This window comes from Dasypus novemcinctus, chromosome 6 (genome assembly GCF_030445035.2).
Source record: "Dasypus novemcinctus isolate mDasNov1 chromosome 6, mDasNov1.1.hap2, whole genome shotgun sequence".
In the NCBI taxonomy this organism is placed as follows: domain Eukaryota; kingdom Metazoa; phylum Chordata; class Mammalia; order Cingulata; family Dasypodidae; genus Dasypus; species Dasypus novemcinctus.
The window spans coordinates 130,908,170-130,927,071 of NC_080678.1; the positions used below are offsets into that span (position 1 = coordinate 130,908,170).

Consider the following 18,902-nt stretch of genomic DNA (forward strand, 5'->3'; position numbering starts at 1 on the left):
ACCACCGCTCGGCGCTCGGCCCGGCTCCCCCCGCCGCCGCGGCGTCAGACGCCTCGGCTCCGCCTACCCCAGGAGGGAATCCTCCACACGATGTCCATATATATTTCACAGACGGGTCCTCTCTGTTACCTTCCCTCCAAATCGATGTCCAGACACCTCCGGACCAGCAAAAATCCGGAAACAGCCCGGTCCCGAAGAGCCTCCAACGCCGCCCAGCCGATTCCCCACAGGAGCTAGTGACCAGGAAGTTCACTCAGCCGCCATCTTGCCTACGTCCTCTGCTCTGTTTTAGCACTTTAAATGTCATCCCAATGCCTTTTTTTTTTTTTAAATGATTTTTAAAAATTTATTCCCCTGCTCCCCCACCCAGTTGTCTGCTCTTTGTGTCCATTCGCTGTGTGTTCTTCTGTGACCGCTTATATCCTTATCAGCAGCACTGGGAATGTTTGTTTCTGTAGCGTCACCTTGTGTCAGCTGTGTGTGCAGTGCCATTCCCAGCAGGCTGCACTTTCTTTCGTGCTGGGTGGCTCTCCCTATGGGGCGCACTTCCTGCACATGGGGCTCCCCCACATGGGGGACACCCGTGCGTGGCAGGGCACTCCTTACACGCATCAGCACTGCGCATGTGCCAGCTCCACATGGGTCAAGGAGGCCCGGGGTTTGAACCCCAGAATTCCCATGTGGTAGGTGGATGCCCTAACCATTGGACCAAGTCTGCTTCCCCCAATGCCTTCTTGAATTCATGGTTTCCAATGAGAAACTGGCACTTAATTTTCTAAGGCTTCCTTATGAAGACTCTATCTTTGAAATCTAAGAGAGGGAAACAGACTTTGGCCCAGTGGTTAGGGCGTCCGTCTACCACATGGGAGGCCCGCGGTTCAAGCCCCGAGCCTCCTTGACCCGTGTGGAGCTGGCCCATGCGCAGTGCTGATGCGCGCAAGGAGTGCCGCGCCACGCAGGGTGTCCCCCGCGTGGGGGAGCCCCATGCGCAAGGAGCGCACCCATAAGGAGAGCCGCCCAGCGCGAAGGAGGGAGCAGCCTGCCGAGGAATGGCGCCGCCCACACTTCCCGTGCCGCTGACGACAACAGAAGCGGACAAAGAAACAAGACGCAGCAAATAGACACAGAGAACAGACAACCGGGGGAGGGGAGGGGAATTAAATAAAAATAAATCTTAAAAAAAAAAAAAAAAAAAGAAATCTAAGAGAGATTGATTATAATCTCTCAGTATGGGTCTGTTTACTTTTTTTTTGAGTGCTCTCTATTTTTCTCTCCCAGGACTCCCACAATCCTATGTTGATACACTTGATGGTGTCCCACAGGGTCTATTCACTTTTCTCCATTCCTTTTTGTTTCTCAGACTGAATTATTTCAGTTATCTTATATCACATTCACTGACTTTTCTGACTGCCAGCTCCAAAGTGCTGTTGGACTTCTCTAGGGAATTTATTCTGTGGTCCTCAGCTATGTTTGGTTCCTTTTCCTGTTATTTTTATATTTATCTATTGTTTTCCTGACTTCCTTCAGTTCTTTGTCCAGGTTTTCCTTTTGTTCTTTGAGGATATGTAGGGCCAGTTCTAAAGTCTTTGTCTGGTATGTCCCAAGTCTGGTGTTTCTCCTTGATGGTTTCTAATACTTTACTCCTGCACCTTTGCATGGGCTTTTTCCTGTTTTTTTTTGTATGCACTGTGATATATTTTTACAACCTCAACATCTTGGTATTTTAATGTTATCTCTGGAATTTTAGATTCGGAGGTGTTAGTTCCGGAAGGGTGCGTTGAGTTGGTGTGTTATGACAGAGATTTCCTTGAATGCCAGGAGCTAACAACAAAAAACACCAACACAAAAACAACCCAGTATACCCAGTATTTGTGGGCCGACTTGTCTAGTGCTTTCTTTCAGAGCTTAGTTGTCTGAACCAGGACCTGGGAATGAGTTCAGAGAAGTCTGAGACAAAAACCTAGGGTTGTTCCCAGCCTTTTCTGTGCAAGGGTCTTGTCTTAGGTGCATGTGCGTGGCTGTAGGAATTCCCATTTGCATGTATATGCATGTCCCCATTCTCCCAGGTGACACTGTTTCCTCATCGTTCCAGGCACTAAACTGTATGTCCCACAGCTGGTACTCCTTTGCCCCAGGCAGTTGGGATTTGATTATTCTCCTACAGCATTCTGCAGGAGAGCTCTATGAGCTCTAGATACAGGGAAGCTCTGGGATGATGAGTCTACAAAATGTGTCCTTGTTCCATACTTCCTGCTGTCATCAGACTGGCACCCTAATTTATGCACAAAGGTTATTCTGCTTCCTCCAGAAGCAGGACCAGAGACTCACGTGAGCAGCATGGACCAGCTCCTTGTGACGCTGGTGTGGGGAGTGGGGAGGGCTGGCAAGGGCACCACGAGAGGCTGCCGTTCTAAGGTGCCATGTTCTTGACGCTTGCCAGGACCTGGATTCCAGGTTTTTTAAAAAAGTAAATCATTCATCTAAGAATAGGGTTGCCCTTCAAAAGCACCACTTAGAAAGAAAAAAAGGCTTTTATGTTCTTTACCTCCCTACGATGTCAGGGAACATACCAGTTCTCTCATCTCAGTAGCAGCCATCAATGTCTATCTTAAAAAAAATCCACTATAAACATTCCCAACATGCTTGCCAGAGGCCAGACAAAGAACGATCACCCGCTTTCACATTCTCTTCCTGACGACGGGAACTTCCCTCTGACACGCTTCAGTGCTGCACCTGGAATGCGGGGAGATGCCCTGGCACCCCACTAGGGGCTCCCCGTGTGCATGTGCCCTGGGGCCTGTGCCCCCGGCCGGCTGCGCAGAGCCCTGCAGGGCAGAACTGCGATGTAACCGAGGAACTTCAAGAGCTGGTACTGTCTCAACGAGCAGTTACAATCTGCGGCTGAATTACCAAAAACCAACACCAGGCAGAAATCTCCCTTCAAGTTTAAGGTCTAGAACAAGGGTCTGTAATAAGGGGCCTGCGAGCTTGAACTAGAATTCAAAAACACATTATTCTTGTGGGGACGTGTTGGTGCAGCTGTGATATATTTATTAAATAACACATGGGATAGTGTGGCCTTAGTAAGGGGTCTGCGGTTATCACCCGACTGGCAAAGGGGCCCGTGGAACAAAAATGGTTAAGAACCCCTCCTCTAAAGCCTCTTCTCCCAGAAAAGCCCAATATTAATAAACTGAAGCAAAAAGAAATTTAAGAATTAAATTTGTGCCACTTGAAAGCAGCTCATAATGTGGTGTAGCTATTAAAATTTTTTTCAGAGAACCAATTGCAGTTTTATCATCTAGTAAAAGAGATACTATCAAATATTAAAACACAAAGAAACAAGCTTTGGAAAAGGTAGACTTTTAATAACTGCTTTTATCACCAGGTTAAGTCATGCAGTTACAAAGTAGTTAGAAATTTCTGAAAGGGTATTACTGTTAATAAAAAAAAAAGCTCATTCATTACATAAATATCTAGTACTTCATTGGGATGCTACTTTTCAAAAGACCCTGGCCAAATAACCCCCAAACAAAACCCTGGCGCCAAGGCTGTTTCCAGCGCACTCTGCTAATTAGGCCTGTGTGCAGCCTGGGAGGCCTCTAAGAGCAGGGGGACGGCGAGGGGCTGGGACCACCGGGCAGCTCAGGCCCGCCAGCCAGTCTCCAAACAGGCAGACCGAGGAAGTGGGTTTCCTCCTGGGATACTCTTTGAATTATTACTCAATTAGTCAACACAATAGATCTTCAGAAGAGAAATTAATTAACATGATAAGGAGGGTACTGCAATCTTTGGACTATGTATCATAATTACATTTAGCAAGCTCAGATAGTCTTAACAAAAATAGCCTCCGTCATTTGCTGTCATGAAGATAAGGTAATTCTCTATCTGGCTTTTAATTTCTATTGGACAACAATACACAACTGATAAGCTATAAATGATACTGTTTTATGTTATAAAAATACTAGTTTTTTCTATTTATGTTTATAGGCATTCACTGCTTGAGTCAAGGTTAGGCTGGTTAAGTGATTAAAGGCAATTTTATTACAGCAGCATGTACTTATTTTATTCTAAGAGAATAAAATGCATAAAGAGAAACAGCTTTTATTTTTGTTTGCAACCTGTAAAGTTGAGTTATTCTGCTGATCTGAAATACTAATAACTCACTTTAGGACCATGCCACCTTCTGAAAATGCCACACACTACTTTGAAGTTACAGGACATCCCAGGTGTTGCCAGAGCGAAAGGATGCACGCAATGGGCTGCTCTTGGATAAAAGTGACCCCAAACAACAGGGAGTTAATGTGTTGGGAAGCAGCTATAGGGCAAGGTGGCACAGCCAGACGGGAGAGACTTTTTATTTAAAGGCAAAACACTCCAGAGGGCCCTACTGTCACAGTCATCAGCTGGTACATGATCCCCTACCCTTCGTTTCTTTCTTCTTTTGGGGCTGACTGGGACTGACTGGTTGAGAATGGTGTCCATTACCTAAGAAGTCATGAGAGAAAGAGCGTTCTGTGGTTACACGTAAACTCGCAATAGGTCTGCAGGAGGGAAGGTGCAGAGGGCGCTGGAGTCAGCCGCGCCCTCTAGGTGAAGGTCACCCCAGCCTCGTTGTACACCTTGAAGACCTTCTCGATGGCGTTGACGTAGGCGGCCGTTCGCAGGTCCAGCCCCAGGTTATACTTCATGGCCGTGCGCATGATTTGCTGAAACGAGGGGGATGAGGCAGTGAAGGCCACTCGGCTGGAGAGGGGGCAGTGCGCGCACCCGGCACACGCAAGCCCAGGACAAGGTACCCCGTCACCGCTTCGAGGGCAGGACTTGGGCAGCAAAAGACCAACTACTCAGGGACTAGAACAGACTAGTTTGGACATTCTAATCAGTATCAGCCAGGGCTGTCCTAGCAGCAGTAAGAAAATTACTCTTTAGAATATTCTTTACGAGGTACCAGGGATTGAACCCGGGACCTAGTACCCTGAAGGAGGTGCTCAAACACTGAGCTACACCAGCTCTCCTCCTTAGATATTTAGATGTGAGCTGCCTCTGCCCTTTAGATACTCAGTTATCTGGAGCATATTCATTTGATATATTTGGTAACGATTAAAAAAACTAAGAACAGATGATGAAAATGTTATGAAATTAAAATAGTAGTGATGGCTGCAAAAAAATTGTATACATGAATTATATCTCAGTTAAAAAAAAAACCAAAAACCCAAAGACCACTAGCTTCTTTTCCACCATTATCAATTTGTGCTATTTCAACTTAAATATGAACTCAAAAAGATATTTGGAAAAGCAGATTCAAACTGCATTTAAGGCCTTGCAATAGAGGCCCCAAGTTCAAAACACTTGTACTGAATTCTGTAATATGGGAGCTTCCTTTAGCTATAATATAGTGACACACAGAGCTCAAGTTCAGTTTGGCTAACTGCCAAACACCACCCCTTCCTAACTTGGGATTGCCATTTCTTTCTGAAGGCCTGCTAAACCTATTTGAAGACCCCAAAGAGAAAACAATCCTCATCATTTTAAGACTGAAGGAGCACATGTTTTGCTAAACACCACTGAGGAGCATTTAAACAGTTTGCCTTTTGCTATACCCACGCACAATCTGGCACTGAGATGACACGGTTGAGTTGTACTTCATGGAATTAGCAGCAATGCAAACAGCATCTGCATAGCACACGTACCCTGGCAGAGCGCTCCATCGTGTATGCCAAGCCCGAGTGCACGATGTCCTTCTCAGACGCACCCTGTTAGGAGAAAGAACACACAGAGGGTATGCTCCACCTCTGAGGACAAAGGGTTCTCAAGACAAGGTACAGCCACAAGGAACAGTTTTGGCTTTTAATAAGATACAGGTAGGACAGTATTCGCAGTGTCTCTTCTTAATTAAAAAAAAAAAACAAACAGACAAAAGTATGAGGGCAAGTGGGGAGATGAGCACCGTCGCCCATCTAAGACACAGGATGCCCAAGCCCCAGGTGCCTGTCATGTGACGATGCCTGTGCACCTGCTCCCAGGTGAACAGGGGCAGCATCCAGGGCACAGAGAGCACCCCCAGGGTGGGATCCTGTCTAGCAGTAACAGCACCATGACCATGTAGAAGCTGGATGGATTGTAGTTTTTTCATACCCCAACTTTAATCACCTCCCTAATTTCACCAGTGAGGTAAGTGAAGACCAGAGAAGATGGCCGAGGTCCCAGGAAGCTATTTTTAGAGCTGGGCTGTACCCGGGGCCCCACCACCAAATCAGCTTTCTTCTTTGCCAATAATCCCTGACCTCGGTTCTGTTTGTTTACAAAGATTCCTCTAATTACAAAACTTGTTTCTTGGAATGCCCGATAAAATGTTAAGACGGTTCTCTCACTGCTGCCCTGATGCGGCGGGCAGAGCTCTCCAACACAAGCCCTCGGCAGCCAGGGGGAAGCTTCAAGTGGGTCCCCAACAGCCACTGTCGGAATCTTAGAGTTCCAATTTTAACACTGGGGGAAACATGGTGGATGCCATCCAAGTCACTGTGTTCATTTAAGAAAGCCTTTTTCTACAGCATTTGTTCTAAGAAACACTTGGGTTAAATTTGGTCTTTGTTCTCTCAAGCCAGGAGGAGGAAACTGGGTTTACAAATATGGCTGTTCCCCTCATCCAATGAACGTTTACTGAGCACCCACACTGGGCCAAGGTGCTCAGGACACAGCTCTCAGTTCTCGTGGAAGGAGATGGCACACCCACAGACTGAGGCCCTTGGAGGCTAAAAGGGCGGTGGCACAAGGAGGTACCAGCAAGAGGCAACTAGAAGGGGCGGCGTCCTGGAATCCAAGACAAGAAAATGTTTCAAGGGGGGAGTGGTTGATCGTGACAAGAGCTGAATGAGGAGGACTTGGCAATGCTGATCCTGGTGACCTTTGGGTGGCAAGGAGGGCACAAGAGTGGGTTCCAATACTCAAGAACTGGAGATGAGAGCATATGCACTACTGTGAGGGGCTGGCTGCAAGGCATACAGAAAAGTGGCAATATCGTGGAAAGAAATGGATGGCGATTTTTATTTTTTAAATACAGCATTTGATACACCAGTAAGAATGACCCAGTAGAGGGAAAACAGATGTTGCAGGAGAGAGATGGGAAGATCTGCTGGATGGTGCGTTTGAGAGGCTGGGACAGGTCATGCACTGCGCAGACAGAAGGACTGGGCTTTGATGGAAGAGTCCGTCTACAGGAAGAGGGGTGAAGAAATATGACCCATCGTTCAGGAGAGCAAGGAGATGAATGGAACACGGATGGGGACAAGCCAGGCGGCGCTGGGGGAGGAGGCAAAGGGCTGGGTTTAATCAGGCCCAGGTATTAACAAGGGCTATGACGAAGCAAAGAAGGAGGCAAGGACGGCTGGGGAATTTAAGAAGGGTAAGGAGGGAAGTGGGGCAGTACGGGGTGAAGAGGGACAAGGAAAAGAAGACAGGTCAGAGATCGGCTGGCAGTGGGGGAACTAGACAGAGGGAGCTAGAAAGAAACTTTCACTTGTCATTTATTATAAGGCTCCTTGCCATAAACAACTTGGTTAAGAGATGAGAAACGGAAGCAAGAACTGAAATCAGGAGCACTGCAACTATCTGAAAATTGGGAGACCAATACACTGGGTCAAAGATTACTTTTTAAAAAGGAAAGAAAGCCTTTCAGAGCTTGGTCTTCCTATCCACATACTTAGTATCTTCTCTGTACACCCTAAGGCTGCAGTTTGAGCAACTGCTAGGTGCCAGCCTAGGAAATGGGGAGACCAAAGAGAGCAAGACCCAGTCAGACAGTCGAGCAGACCAATGCCTCACACCTTCCCTGGAATGGGACTCTATGAAACCCCAGGGTAACCAAAAGAGAAATCCATTCTGGCATGCAGAGGAGACTTTCAGAAAAAGCTGTGGGTCCAGAAATGGGGTTAGGACATTCTAGCCAGTGGCACCAGAACAGCCACGGCTCTGTGGGAAAGCAGTCAGAAGTCAGAGTGGCTAAAGCAGCTCTTCTCCTTCAAAATAAAAACCTTAACTTTCCCTTTAATACAACAGTCAAAAATTTCCCCATGACTGAAATATTTCACAAGAATATATATTAAAACTTAGCCATTTTTCTGCCATTGGGCTGTTAAATAGAACCTAATTTAAAAAAAAAAATGACTGCACCTGCTACATTCTCTAATAGAGCAGCAAGAATCCCCCGAGTATGTGGGCAGTGCCCAGTGAAGGAGGGCATATCAATATGCCAGGCCCCTGATACTGATGCTTGCACTTCTGAACCTTGTTCTTGTGAAATTGAAACTTAGTCTAGTATTATATATTGCCTAAGAGTTACCTCATGAAAGCCTCCTTGATGCTCAAATGTGGACTCTCTCTAAGCCAAACTCAGCTTATAAACTCATACCTTCCCCCCAGCATGGGACATGACTCCCGGGTATAAGCCTTAGTGGCACTGAGGAATTATTACCAAACACTAAGTAGTGATGAATCTGTGAAAACACCTTGACCAAAAGGGGGGAAAATGAAATAACAATGAATTTTTATGGCTAGGAGACTTCAAAGTGAGCCAGGAGGTTATTCCAGAGGTTATGCTTATGCGTGTCTCAGCAGGATCTCACTAGCTGCCACAGTCAACAGTGCCGCAAACAGCACGGCTCCTGAGGGCGCTAGAGACACTAGACACTACAGGTGGGGCACACAATTTCAGGAAGTTGACTCTCTCTCAATGGGCCTTACTTTGGAATATATGCTCCCCAATGGAACAGAGTTCCATTTATAATTTCTCTACACATGGCTCTTCTGTTCCTTTTATTTGAGCCTATAATTAGTAGTATACTTTTTAAATATATGTCCCAGAGACTTCCAGTTGTTCATATGGAACCTGAATCTCAATAGAGTTTCAACACCTACTCACCAGTTTATCAGACACACCAAGGACAATTAACAAAAGGATGATAATAGACAACGCCCATCCCCTCCCCCCCACCACCCCAAAAGAGTATCCACAACTGCAAACAAGACCGTCTCATCCCTCTGCCCATGGGATCCAAGCCCCCTCTCAATCAGAGCCAGGGTAGTTATCACCATCCCAAATCCTCAAGATTGAGGAATGAACAAACATGAGGAGGAAAAGCAACTACAGGCTTAAGTGGATTTATGGTTATTTTAGCAATGGAAAAACTGTATCACTGATATAAAGGCAGTGGTCACCAGAGGTTCTGAGGGGAGGGAGAGGGAAGAATAGGTGTAACATGGGGGCGTTTTTGGGACACTGAAATGATGGATAAGGGTTATTATACATTTTGTCAAAACCTATAAACTTGTGTGGGGCAAAGTGTAAACTATAGTCCTTGGTTCAATATGTGTTCTTCAATTTTAACAAATGTACCACACTAATGAAAGATGTTGTTAATGGGAAAAAGCGTGGGAGGGGAAGGGGAGGAGTATATGGGAATCCCCTCGTGTTTCTGATGTAACATTTATGTAATCTAAAGCTTCTTTAAAAAAATTTTTTTTAAAAAAATGACTGCAAATACAGTTGCAGGTATTTTCTTAGGATAAAGTTCCATAGGGGAGATTATTATCGAGTCAAATGGCAGGAACAACTTAATAATTCTTCAAATTATTCTCCAAAGAACTCTATCAAGTCTACACCATTGTTAGAAAAAAGGCACAACTATTTTACCACAGACTTGCTGAGTATACAATCCAGGTGAATCTACATTTACTTTTCGATTCTATTTTTCCGAAGCTTAGATAAAGCATGAAAACACAGAACAATCTCTCGAGGGTGTCAGAACTGCCTGCTGAGTCATCTGCACTGTGCAAGCACCAGCACTCATTATTTAGCCCCTAGGATGCACACCCTGCTTTTAGAACACGGCGAAGGGCAGGTACAGAGTGTACGCAAGCCGCACAATTACTGTCATGCTCATCACCACCCCTGACTCAAAGCAATCCAGCTGGCTCAAGATGAAGAACAGGGCAGACAGCGCGTGCGTGTAAAACGCGACTCTTGACCACACTCACCGATATCCTGTCTTGGAATTCTGCTGTGGGCACAACAGGAATAGTTCCACCGTGCTTTCCAAATTTTCTTTCCAAACTCTCTTGAACAGACACTATGAACAGCCAAGAGATGAAGGAAAGATAAGAGGAAGTAGAATCAGAAGTCCCAAACTACACCCACAAGCCCGAAACTAACAGTTTTAGAAGCCGTCACCACAAATGGCATGAAAGCTTTTGTCATTTAAAACTCAGTTAAAAAGGCGCACAGCACTTTGCCAAATTTCTATATAGATGTGAATTTAGGTCACTGCTCCGTTTCCATAACACCCATTAGCAAGGCTTTTCCTTGGCTCTAACAGAAAGAAAACGCCGAGGCAGAAGAGCTGGAAGCAGAAGGACCCTTCACCCAGGTTTTCAGCGTGAGCTGAGGAAAGCAGTGCAGCTGCAGGTCCTGCCTCTGCCTTCTTTCCACTGGGTGGGAACTGCTACTGCTAACTCTCTGGCTTACTCTAGGCAAGGAGAAGCAAATGTTCTCATCAGAAGACCCAAAAAAATTCTTGACACTAGACGGCCTCAACAGTGGAGCTCAGGTTTAAAGTGATGCTTCTGATAATATTACTAACTTGTAGCTCATGTTCTGGGATCACGGCCTCACAGAATAAAAACTACCCACGAACTGTTTATACTGAGTCCAAGCCTCATGAGACAGAGTAAAAATCTTCTGTTTCTGAGACTAAATTCGCTAGGATTACAAAAAGGAAATTACATCCTCTAAGGAGCAGACATTTCCCCAGCCTTCTGACTGGCCCAAAATAATTGTTTTTGGAGAACAAGATCATCAGACTCACTGAGCAAGTGGTAGTTAGAATCCCGTTCATACTTGAAGGTCAAACGGCCATAGCTGACATGATTTAGATTCTTCAGCCACTCAAAGTAAGACACGGTCACCCCTCCAGCATTCAAGTAGAGATCCTGTACAAAGCAACGTGACAGGGCAATGCCAAAGAAATCAGAAGATGGAGGTCTTAACAAAAGCTTAAGATGTGCTAAAAACTCAAAATCACATAAAAGCAGATTAAAACTGCCAACTTCCTAATTATAGCTTAGGTAGTATCAGGAATTTCACTCGTAGAATAATTCCACAAATCCCCTCACAGTTATCTCAGCTTTTTTCCATTTGGGAAAAAAAAATCATTTATTGATTTATTCATCAACAACCATTTGATCAACTTTGATTAGAGCCTCTTCTCCATTGGAAAAGTTCTCAGACAAAATTGCTTGCCCACCAACCAAGGGGGGAGGAATGTCCATGTGGCATATCACCAGAAGATTATCATTCCCTCTTCCACTACCCAAGGGCAGCCTATTTCAGTAAAATTAAAATTTCTAAGTACTTTCTGCAAATGGGATTCTTCAAATTCAAGAAAGAGCCTGAAGATGGAAGAAAACAGACAGGCTTATTATACTAGCCGTATCCTGAATATAAATATATGTGTGTGTATATACATAATACATACATATAATTCCTCACCCCACCTTTTATTTTTGAAACCAAAATGAAAAACTCACTACAGTTTGGTAAACTATTTCTCTGCTCCACAATTCCCTGCAGAAGACAATTATGATTCCAACTACATACAAAACCTGGCAACCATAAAACACTTACAGGAATAACCATTATGTTCCTCTCCAGGAAAATCTTATCAGCTTCTGGAGTTGTGGGTCCGTTGGCACCTTCAGCAATGATCTGTAAGAGTCGCAAATACATAGAAAGGCCAAGAATACTCACATCCTCTCCCCTGAGGGCAAGAGACTGCATGAGAGCATGACAATGACTTCCAGTTAAAAGTAAAATTAAAAACGTTACTTCACTCTATGAAGACAGAACTACCTTTTACCTTTCTACTTCCCAGTTTTTTGTGCTACTTTTCGGAAGTCTGGTTAAAGAGGGCCCTGTGGTGACAGCTGCACAGCCTACGAATATCAAAAGCTGTGAGCTGTACACTTCAAGTGGGTGGACTATATGGGACAAGACCGTCTCTCTACATGCCGACACTGTCCTCTGGTGAGGCTCCGTCGCCCCTACAAGGGCTTCACCTTGGCTTTGACTCTGGGGGCGTTGGATTTGGTCAGCTGCTTCTCGCTGGCGGCGGGGATCAGTATGTCGCAGTCTGCTTCCAAGATGTTCCCTTCATAGGGCTTTGCCTTGGGGAAGCCCATGATCGACCCATGTTGCTGCAATATTAGAAGTCAGAGTAAAGGGCTGCAGGAGAGTTCTAAATGTTTATGTTCAGCACCTCTGACATGAAAACTCATGTAGTAAGGGTGCTTTCTTTGAGCTAACATTTAAAAACAAATTAGCACGAGAAGTAGATTTAAGTAAGATTGGTTCCAACTTTACAAGGCTTAGAGTAGTCAAACTGTTCAGATATTGGACTGGCATACCAGTTTGAAGTCTTCCAGTTCCTTTGGGTCAATGCCATCTGGATTCCAGATGCTCCCATCAGATTCACCAACACCAACACATTTAGCACCAAAACGATGTAAATACCGCATAGAATGCAGGCCCACATTACCAAACCCCTGTGAAGAACAATTAAGCACAAGATGAAATTCTAGCCTAATGTGGACAGCAAGAGCCCTCTCTTGACCAAGTTAAATCTCCATGCTGTAACTTAGAAGCAGCTCTCAAAATCCCTTTGCTTACAAGAAATGCTACACTAACGGCTTCTCTCCAACATTAAAATTCTACCTTGACATTATCTGTGATGACAAATCCTGAGAGGAAGTGGGCAAGTCAGTGATACCAGCAGGCCTCAGGCCCCCTGCGCCATGAAAAGCTCTGCCACTAACTGGGAAAAATGCACCCTGCTTCCACTTTAGAAGGATTTAGAGTCCCCTAAGTTTAAGGCAGGCTAACACATCAAATACCAAGCAAATGCTTCCTGAAAGTTCAAAGTGTGGGTCAAACCTTTCTGTACATTTTAAGAGTTTTAGAAAATTATGGTAAGAGACCTCACCTTCTGCATAACAATTTCGAGTTCTTCAAATACCGACCCAAAGAAGTTGGCGATAGTTTTGCATGTATCTCTGAGTGAACATGTAAATTAGTTCTAATCATATGAATCATATCAAAATCTTGAACAATAAAGTGGTATTTGATTACTGAATTAAATAATGACTAGAACAGCCCTAGGTTCAAAAAATAAAGGATTACTCTGAAAGCCACCACTCTAAAATTCAAGAGATTAAAACCATAAAAATTTTAAAACATTAAAAATTTTAAAGACGGTATCTCAGTTATTCCTTAAGAAAACTTGTTTTTTTCACCTGAACAACAAAGGTTTTATCTCCAAAGCCTGGTGTCATTCCTAAAATGCTCATGTACGAAGCTTCATTGATGAAGTTTTCGATGCCGTGGAAAACCCCGCGGCCGGTGGCGGAGATGCGCCCGTGGATGCCGCCCTGGCTGATGGGCTTGCCGGTGACGCAGGCGTGTGCATTGATGTCCTGCGTCAAATGGAGAAAGGGAGCGTCAGGCCTGTTTTTATGGTGAGCCAGCACGGCAAGGGTTAACATCAAAGCGCTGGAGCACTGCACCCACTGGGTGTGTTTAAGGTGGGGGTGTGTGTGGGGGTGGAATGGGCTTCACCTTTATAGCTTCCTGTTCCTAGAAAATAAACAACAAATCAGTAAATTAGACTAGACCTTCTACAGGGAGAAACAAGGAGTTTAGGAATTTAATGTCACGTACAACCTAATTTCATAAATGTAGAGACAGCTGGGCTTCCGATTTTTCCTTCAAACATTTAAGCCTTACTAAGGCACGGTGCTGGGTCACCTGGAGACGAGTGCCTTAAGACTCTAGCCTGCAGACTAGCGGAGGCTGCCGCGGGGTAGAAGGGGGAGGCTCACACGCTTCCTCCAAACTCACTGAAACTCAACAGAATGCTGCTTTACAAGGGATACTCAAGTGCATCTAAAAGAGTGGATTATTAAAACTTAAAAACAAAACCAAGCAAAACAAAACAAGGGTTTTGAAGGGAGATTTGGCATATCTATCAAAATAAAAATAACAACTGGCCCAGAAATTGTACCTTCAGTAATTGTTTTTTGTATATTTAGTATACTACCATTTGAGTTAGGAAAGAAATGATCCTTGAGGATGTCAAGGAGAGGGAAATAAGCCAGACACAAAAAGGGCTTAAATTGTATGATCTCACTGTTATGAAATAATTACAATAAGCAAATTCAGAGCCAGAAGCTAGAAGGCCAGGGATTGGGGAGGGCTAGGGAATGGAGAGTTAAAGCTTAACTGGTATCGAATTTCTGTTAGAGATGATGGAAAGGTTGTGGTAATAGATGATAATGATGGTAGCACAATGTTGTGAATGTAATTAATGGCATTATATAACACACTATGTATTGGAATGCCGTTAAAGGGGGAAATTTTAGTTTGTATATATGTTACTGAAATAAATTTTTTTATAAAAAAGAAAGCAAAAAAAAAAAAAAAAGGCCCATGGGGTGAGACCCAAAGACCCCGGTGTGTGTGGGCAGAGGGCATCTGGGAGCAGTGGACAGCTCTGGAAAGAGCTAGGAATGGGGGTCTTCACCACCCACTTTGCATACTGCTTGACCTGATAATGTGGAGGTGTTACTGTTACGCAGAAAAAAGAACAGGGCTCAGGAGGGCATCTCTTCCAAGGTATGGAATACGCTAGAAAACAGTGTGGGATAAACAAATCCACCCATGGGACAGGAGAACCTAGAAACAGTGCTGTCACACAGAGGAAATCAGAAGAAAATAACGGACCATTCAAGAAACCTGTTGAGGCAATTTCCTACCCACGTGAAACCAAACACAGCGTCTCACTTTGCACCAGACCCTCTACTCCCCGACACACACTCCAGCAGGGTGAGCTGAGAAGGGACCCAGCCTTCATCTGCACCGTTTCAATGTTTTCACAGCCAGGACTTAGAACTGTATGACTTGTGTAATTACCAACAAAACAACTAAATCAAATCAAATCAAATCAAACGGCCTAGGAAACTGACTTAGAGAATTAGCAGTTTTCTCACTTTCCTCACAGTGTTCTTTCAGGAATAAGGAACACTTATGAATACAGAACTGCAGGCCTAGTGCCAACTCTTTTAACAGTGGAGATGCAAATGTGGGGGTGAGGGAACCGTCGGAGGTAGGCCTGGCGCCAGCAGTGCTGCTGCCAGGTTCCCATCGTGTGTGGAAATAAGGAACACAATCACGGCTTCCTTACCACAGGCCCTAATTTTGGGTTCTCTATCCCTTGAAGGAAAGTCTTTTACCAGGATAGTCACAGGTGTAGCTGGCCTCACAGAACCTCAGGGGCCACCGCTGAGCGAGCTGTGAGTAGCGGCTCACTGCCTTCTTCATTAAGAAACAAGACTGTGGCATAAAAAGGCGGCGGACAGAGAAGCGACTGCCCTTTTGGAAGTGGCGTCAACTCCCCAGTCGCTGGCCGAGCCTCACGCTGCCCGCTCTATTTCAGGGGCTTCGTGCCACTCACCCGAGGGAGCACTTCAGATACATATTTTCTGTGCTCTCTAAAGGCTGAGTTCTGCACTAAGTGTGTTACGTTACTGTGTGTTTAATCCTAAGTCCCATGAAGAGATGCTATTGCTCTGCTCACCTCATGCACGAGGAAACCGAGGCATGGAGAGCCTGAAGCACTCGCCACAGATCAGAGCTAGCTGGTGAGGGGTCAGGACGGGGACGTGGGGGCTGCCCTGCTCCTGGACACGGTGCGGCCCCTCCAGCCGCCCTCCTGGAGAAGGAAATAGCCTCTTCTCCAAAGCCTCTGTTCCACGGGGGCCGGCCACTTGCATGTCCCCACCTCCCACTCGCATGGGCGGTTGCTGGACAGGACAGCAGCCGGCTTCCCAAGCCCCTCCTCTCCAGGGCTGCTGTCCTTGGGAGGCCCCTGTAAACCCCCCACTCCTTCAGCGCCCGGCGGCCTGGGTCCCGCTGCTCTGCTGAGCGTGGCTTCTTGGTGGGGTCCAGCATCCACATGTGGTGCAGCCCTCCTCACGCTCGGAGCTGACCGCTGTTCCCCTCTAACCGCTTTACACCTATCCCTTGCATGTTTCCCTGCAACTTCGCCAACATCACCCTCGTCCAGGCCGATCGCCCACGTCCCCTCAGGTGCTCACGGGGTGCTCTCCGCGGCGCCCTGGTGTTCAAGCCTGGCCATCATCCACAGGCAGTGACCTGGCCCCACCTCCTTCCCCGGCCCCTCACCCCATCCTCCTGCAGCCTCCCAAGCTAGCCGCCCTTTTGCACTCCTGACCTTGGCCAGGTGCTTCCTTCCGCCTCAAATGCTCACCTCCCCCACCCTTGGAGCAGGTCTGCTCACCCCTACGAGTGCAGACCAAACGGCCCTGTCTTCGAGGAGGCTTTTCTAAGCCTGCCCGAGGTCCTGGCCCAGCCATTCAAACACCGTGCCTGGAGCACCCACTTTACATGAGCATCTCCCCCAACTCCTGGGCTGTTTCTGTCTGTTGGGCTCCGTCCCCTCCAGAGACGGAAAGCCCGTGGTCTCCTCGTGCTCCGCGGCTACCCAGAACCAGCATTCTCTCCAGCCCACCTCACCCCATCCTCACCCCTGCCCTCGATCCCATCCAAGCCAGCCCTGCTCTGCCTCTCGTGGACATCTCCAGGTTCTTGTTTGTGGCCCCCTGCAGGAGGCGACCATCCCCTCTTGGGCGCAGCAAGCACCCCCACCAGCTGCTCTTCCCCAGGGACGGTGAACAGCAGAGGCTCTCACTCACTGCTGAGCAAAACAGACACACGAGGGCTTGGTGTTTTTGTCCTCGTTCCTCTGCCCCTGCCCTCTTCTTTTCTATTGCCTCTCTATAGCCAATCCTGGTCCCTCCGTGTTTCCTCCTCTCATCCTCCAAATCTCAGCATGTTCAAATTCTACCTGCTCTCGAGGCACAGCCTGAACACCTCCTTCTCCAGGAAGCCTTCTGACAGAAGTCATAACTCTCTGCCTTGTGTCAGGTACTTCCGTGCCTTATCTCCACTTTGACTGAAAGCCCACTGGGGGTATGTGTGTATGCAAGTGTTCCTTTCTTTTTCTTCTCGTGTCTAGTCGTGTCCTGCTGATTGGTGGCTGGTGCCCAGCGCAGGGTAATGTGCATGTCAAAGCTCAGCCTGTGTCCACTGATTTCACTACTTAAAAAGGCAAAAATAGAAGTAAAATAACAGGCAAATCAAGATTATCCAAGGGGAGGAGCAAAACTCTGTGAGGGTCAAGCTCTCCGGGTCCCAGTTCGTGTTTTCCTTTCTTGCAGGCAGAGGGGTGCACACACAGGTGAGGCCTGCGGCCACGGGTACTCACGTAGTGCCCTATGGTGCTGGCGTAGGTGTCGGCGATCCAGGACATCTCGCGCTCCCCGGTGCTCATGTCGGGGGCAGGCACGTCGATGCCGGGACCTGGGGGCACGAGGGCAGGGGCTCAGGCTTTAAGACACATGCACCTCGCGCACGAGGCTCCTCCTAAGTCGCTGTGGCAGGAAGACTGTAGGTCTTGTTTGCATACCTAACTGAAGGCATAGAAGACCCATCAAGGGCTTCACTACAAAACTTGCACACACAGAATGGGATGGGGCCCCTTCTCTGGGCTGTGCACAGGATACTTTTGAGTGGTGGCTGCAGGCCCATCAGCTCAGCCTCTGCCGACCCCAGTTTCTAAGTTGAAAATTAGAGGCAATGGTCCTACTTCGCCCGACCTAAGCAGGGTCGCTGCGGTGAAGGCATGTGTGTATACGCGGTGCTGCTCCATTAACTGCCTAAACCCCACGATACTTTCACGGAGAGAATGCTGCTCTGCCTCTTCATCAAAGCTTACTCACTTAAGTGTGCATCAAGTTTCTAGGCCTTGGCTTTCCATTCCTCAGGTCACAGTGACGCAAATTAAAAAGTTCGATGGTTGTAAGAAGTGCACTCTCAGGCAGTGAGATATCACAACAGCACTAACGGCCGGCTTCTGACAGCACGAGTAAAACGTTCAATTCACACCTCCCCCTCCCTCTATCCATGTGTACAAATGTATGCACAAGTTTGGAAAGACACCCAAAACGTTCACTGTGTTCTCTCTGGATGTGAGTCTTGTGTGTAACTTCCTACACTGTTCCGATTATATAATAAAAACTCATTTTTGTAAAGTGAAAAACACAACTTTAACAGTGGTTAAAATATCAATTAAATATTAATTAAAAAATGATTGCAGTGATGAATGCACAACTATGTGATTATGCTGAATACCACTGATTGTACATTCCGGATGAACCGTATGCTTTATTAATATGTATCAATAAAATGGATTTGTTTAAAAAACATATTAATGTAAAACTAGTGATTTCTAAGGGCTATACCTGAGTCCTTCCTGTAACTTTTACCTTTTAAGCAAGGAATAAGGTACACTCATGTTTTTCTACATTTCAGGGGCCAGCTAAGGTTCTGCCCAGGTTGAGAGGCAGTGGACACGGGACTGGCCTGGTGGCCCATTTACCCATCCCCGCCCCTCACCTAGCCCTTCCCTACATCCTCAGGCACCTTACCTATCTCCCTGACTCCCTCACCCCACGCTCCTGCTGGACGGACAAAGGACCTGCTGCTCCTAAGAGCTCACAATTCCCAATCCTCAGCTGGGGGTCGGCCTGAGTTTGCCTAATCATACTGCTTTTCTCCTAAGGTACACGTGGCAAATTGCTCCTGAATCCTGCTAGAGGTTCCTACAAAAGTATTATGCTTGCTTTCAGCAGCATCATACGTTCAACAAGCTCGTTTCCTCAGGTAACGATTCCAAGGGAGAAGGGCTGCTGGCAAGTGGCAACTCTGAGGTACA

General features: G+C 46.5%; 1 protein-coding gene across 1 annotated transcript in view; it reads right to left on the reverse strand.

The window, feature by feature from the left end:
* Positions 1 to 3,347: 3,347 nt before the first annotated feature.
* The window catches only part of GLUD1 (glutamate dehydrogenase 1), a 36,214-nt gene continuing 20,659 nt past the window's right edge, over positions 3,348 to 18,902 (reverse strand). Inside the window, exons 5-13 of the mRNA XM_058299411.2 lie at positions 17,394 to 17,488; positions 13,345 to 13,524; positions 12,460 to 12,597; positions 12,112 to 12,249; positions 11,681 to 11,761; positions 10,863 to 10,986; positions 10,036 to 10,127; positions 5,694 to 5,756; positions 3,348 to 4,709 (exon numbers count right to left, since the gene is read on the reverse strand). Of these exons, the coding sequence (XP_058155394.1) occupies positions 4,590 to 4,709; positions 5,694 to 5,756; positions 10,036 to 10,127; positions 10,863 to 10,986; positions 11,681 to 11,761; positions 12,112 to 12,249; positions 12,460 to 12,597; positions 13,345 to 13,524; positions 17,394 to 17,488 (1,031 nt within the window). The 3' untranslated portion in view covers positions 3,348 to 4,589. The remainder of the gene's footprint in view (positions 4,710 to 5,693; positions 5,757 to 10,035; positions 10,128 to 10,862; positions 10,987 to 11,680; positions 11,762 to 12,111; positions 12,250 to 12,459; positions 12,598 to 13,344; positions 13,525 to 17,393; positions 17,489 to 18,902) is intronic.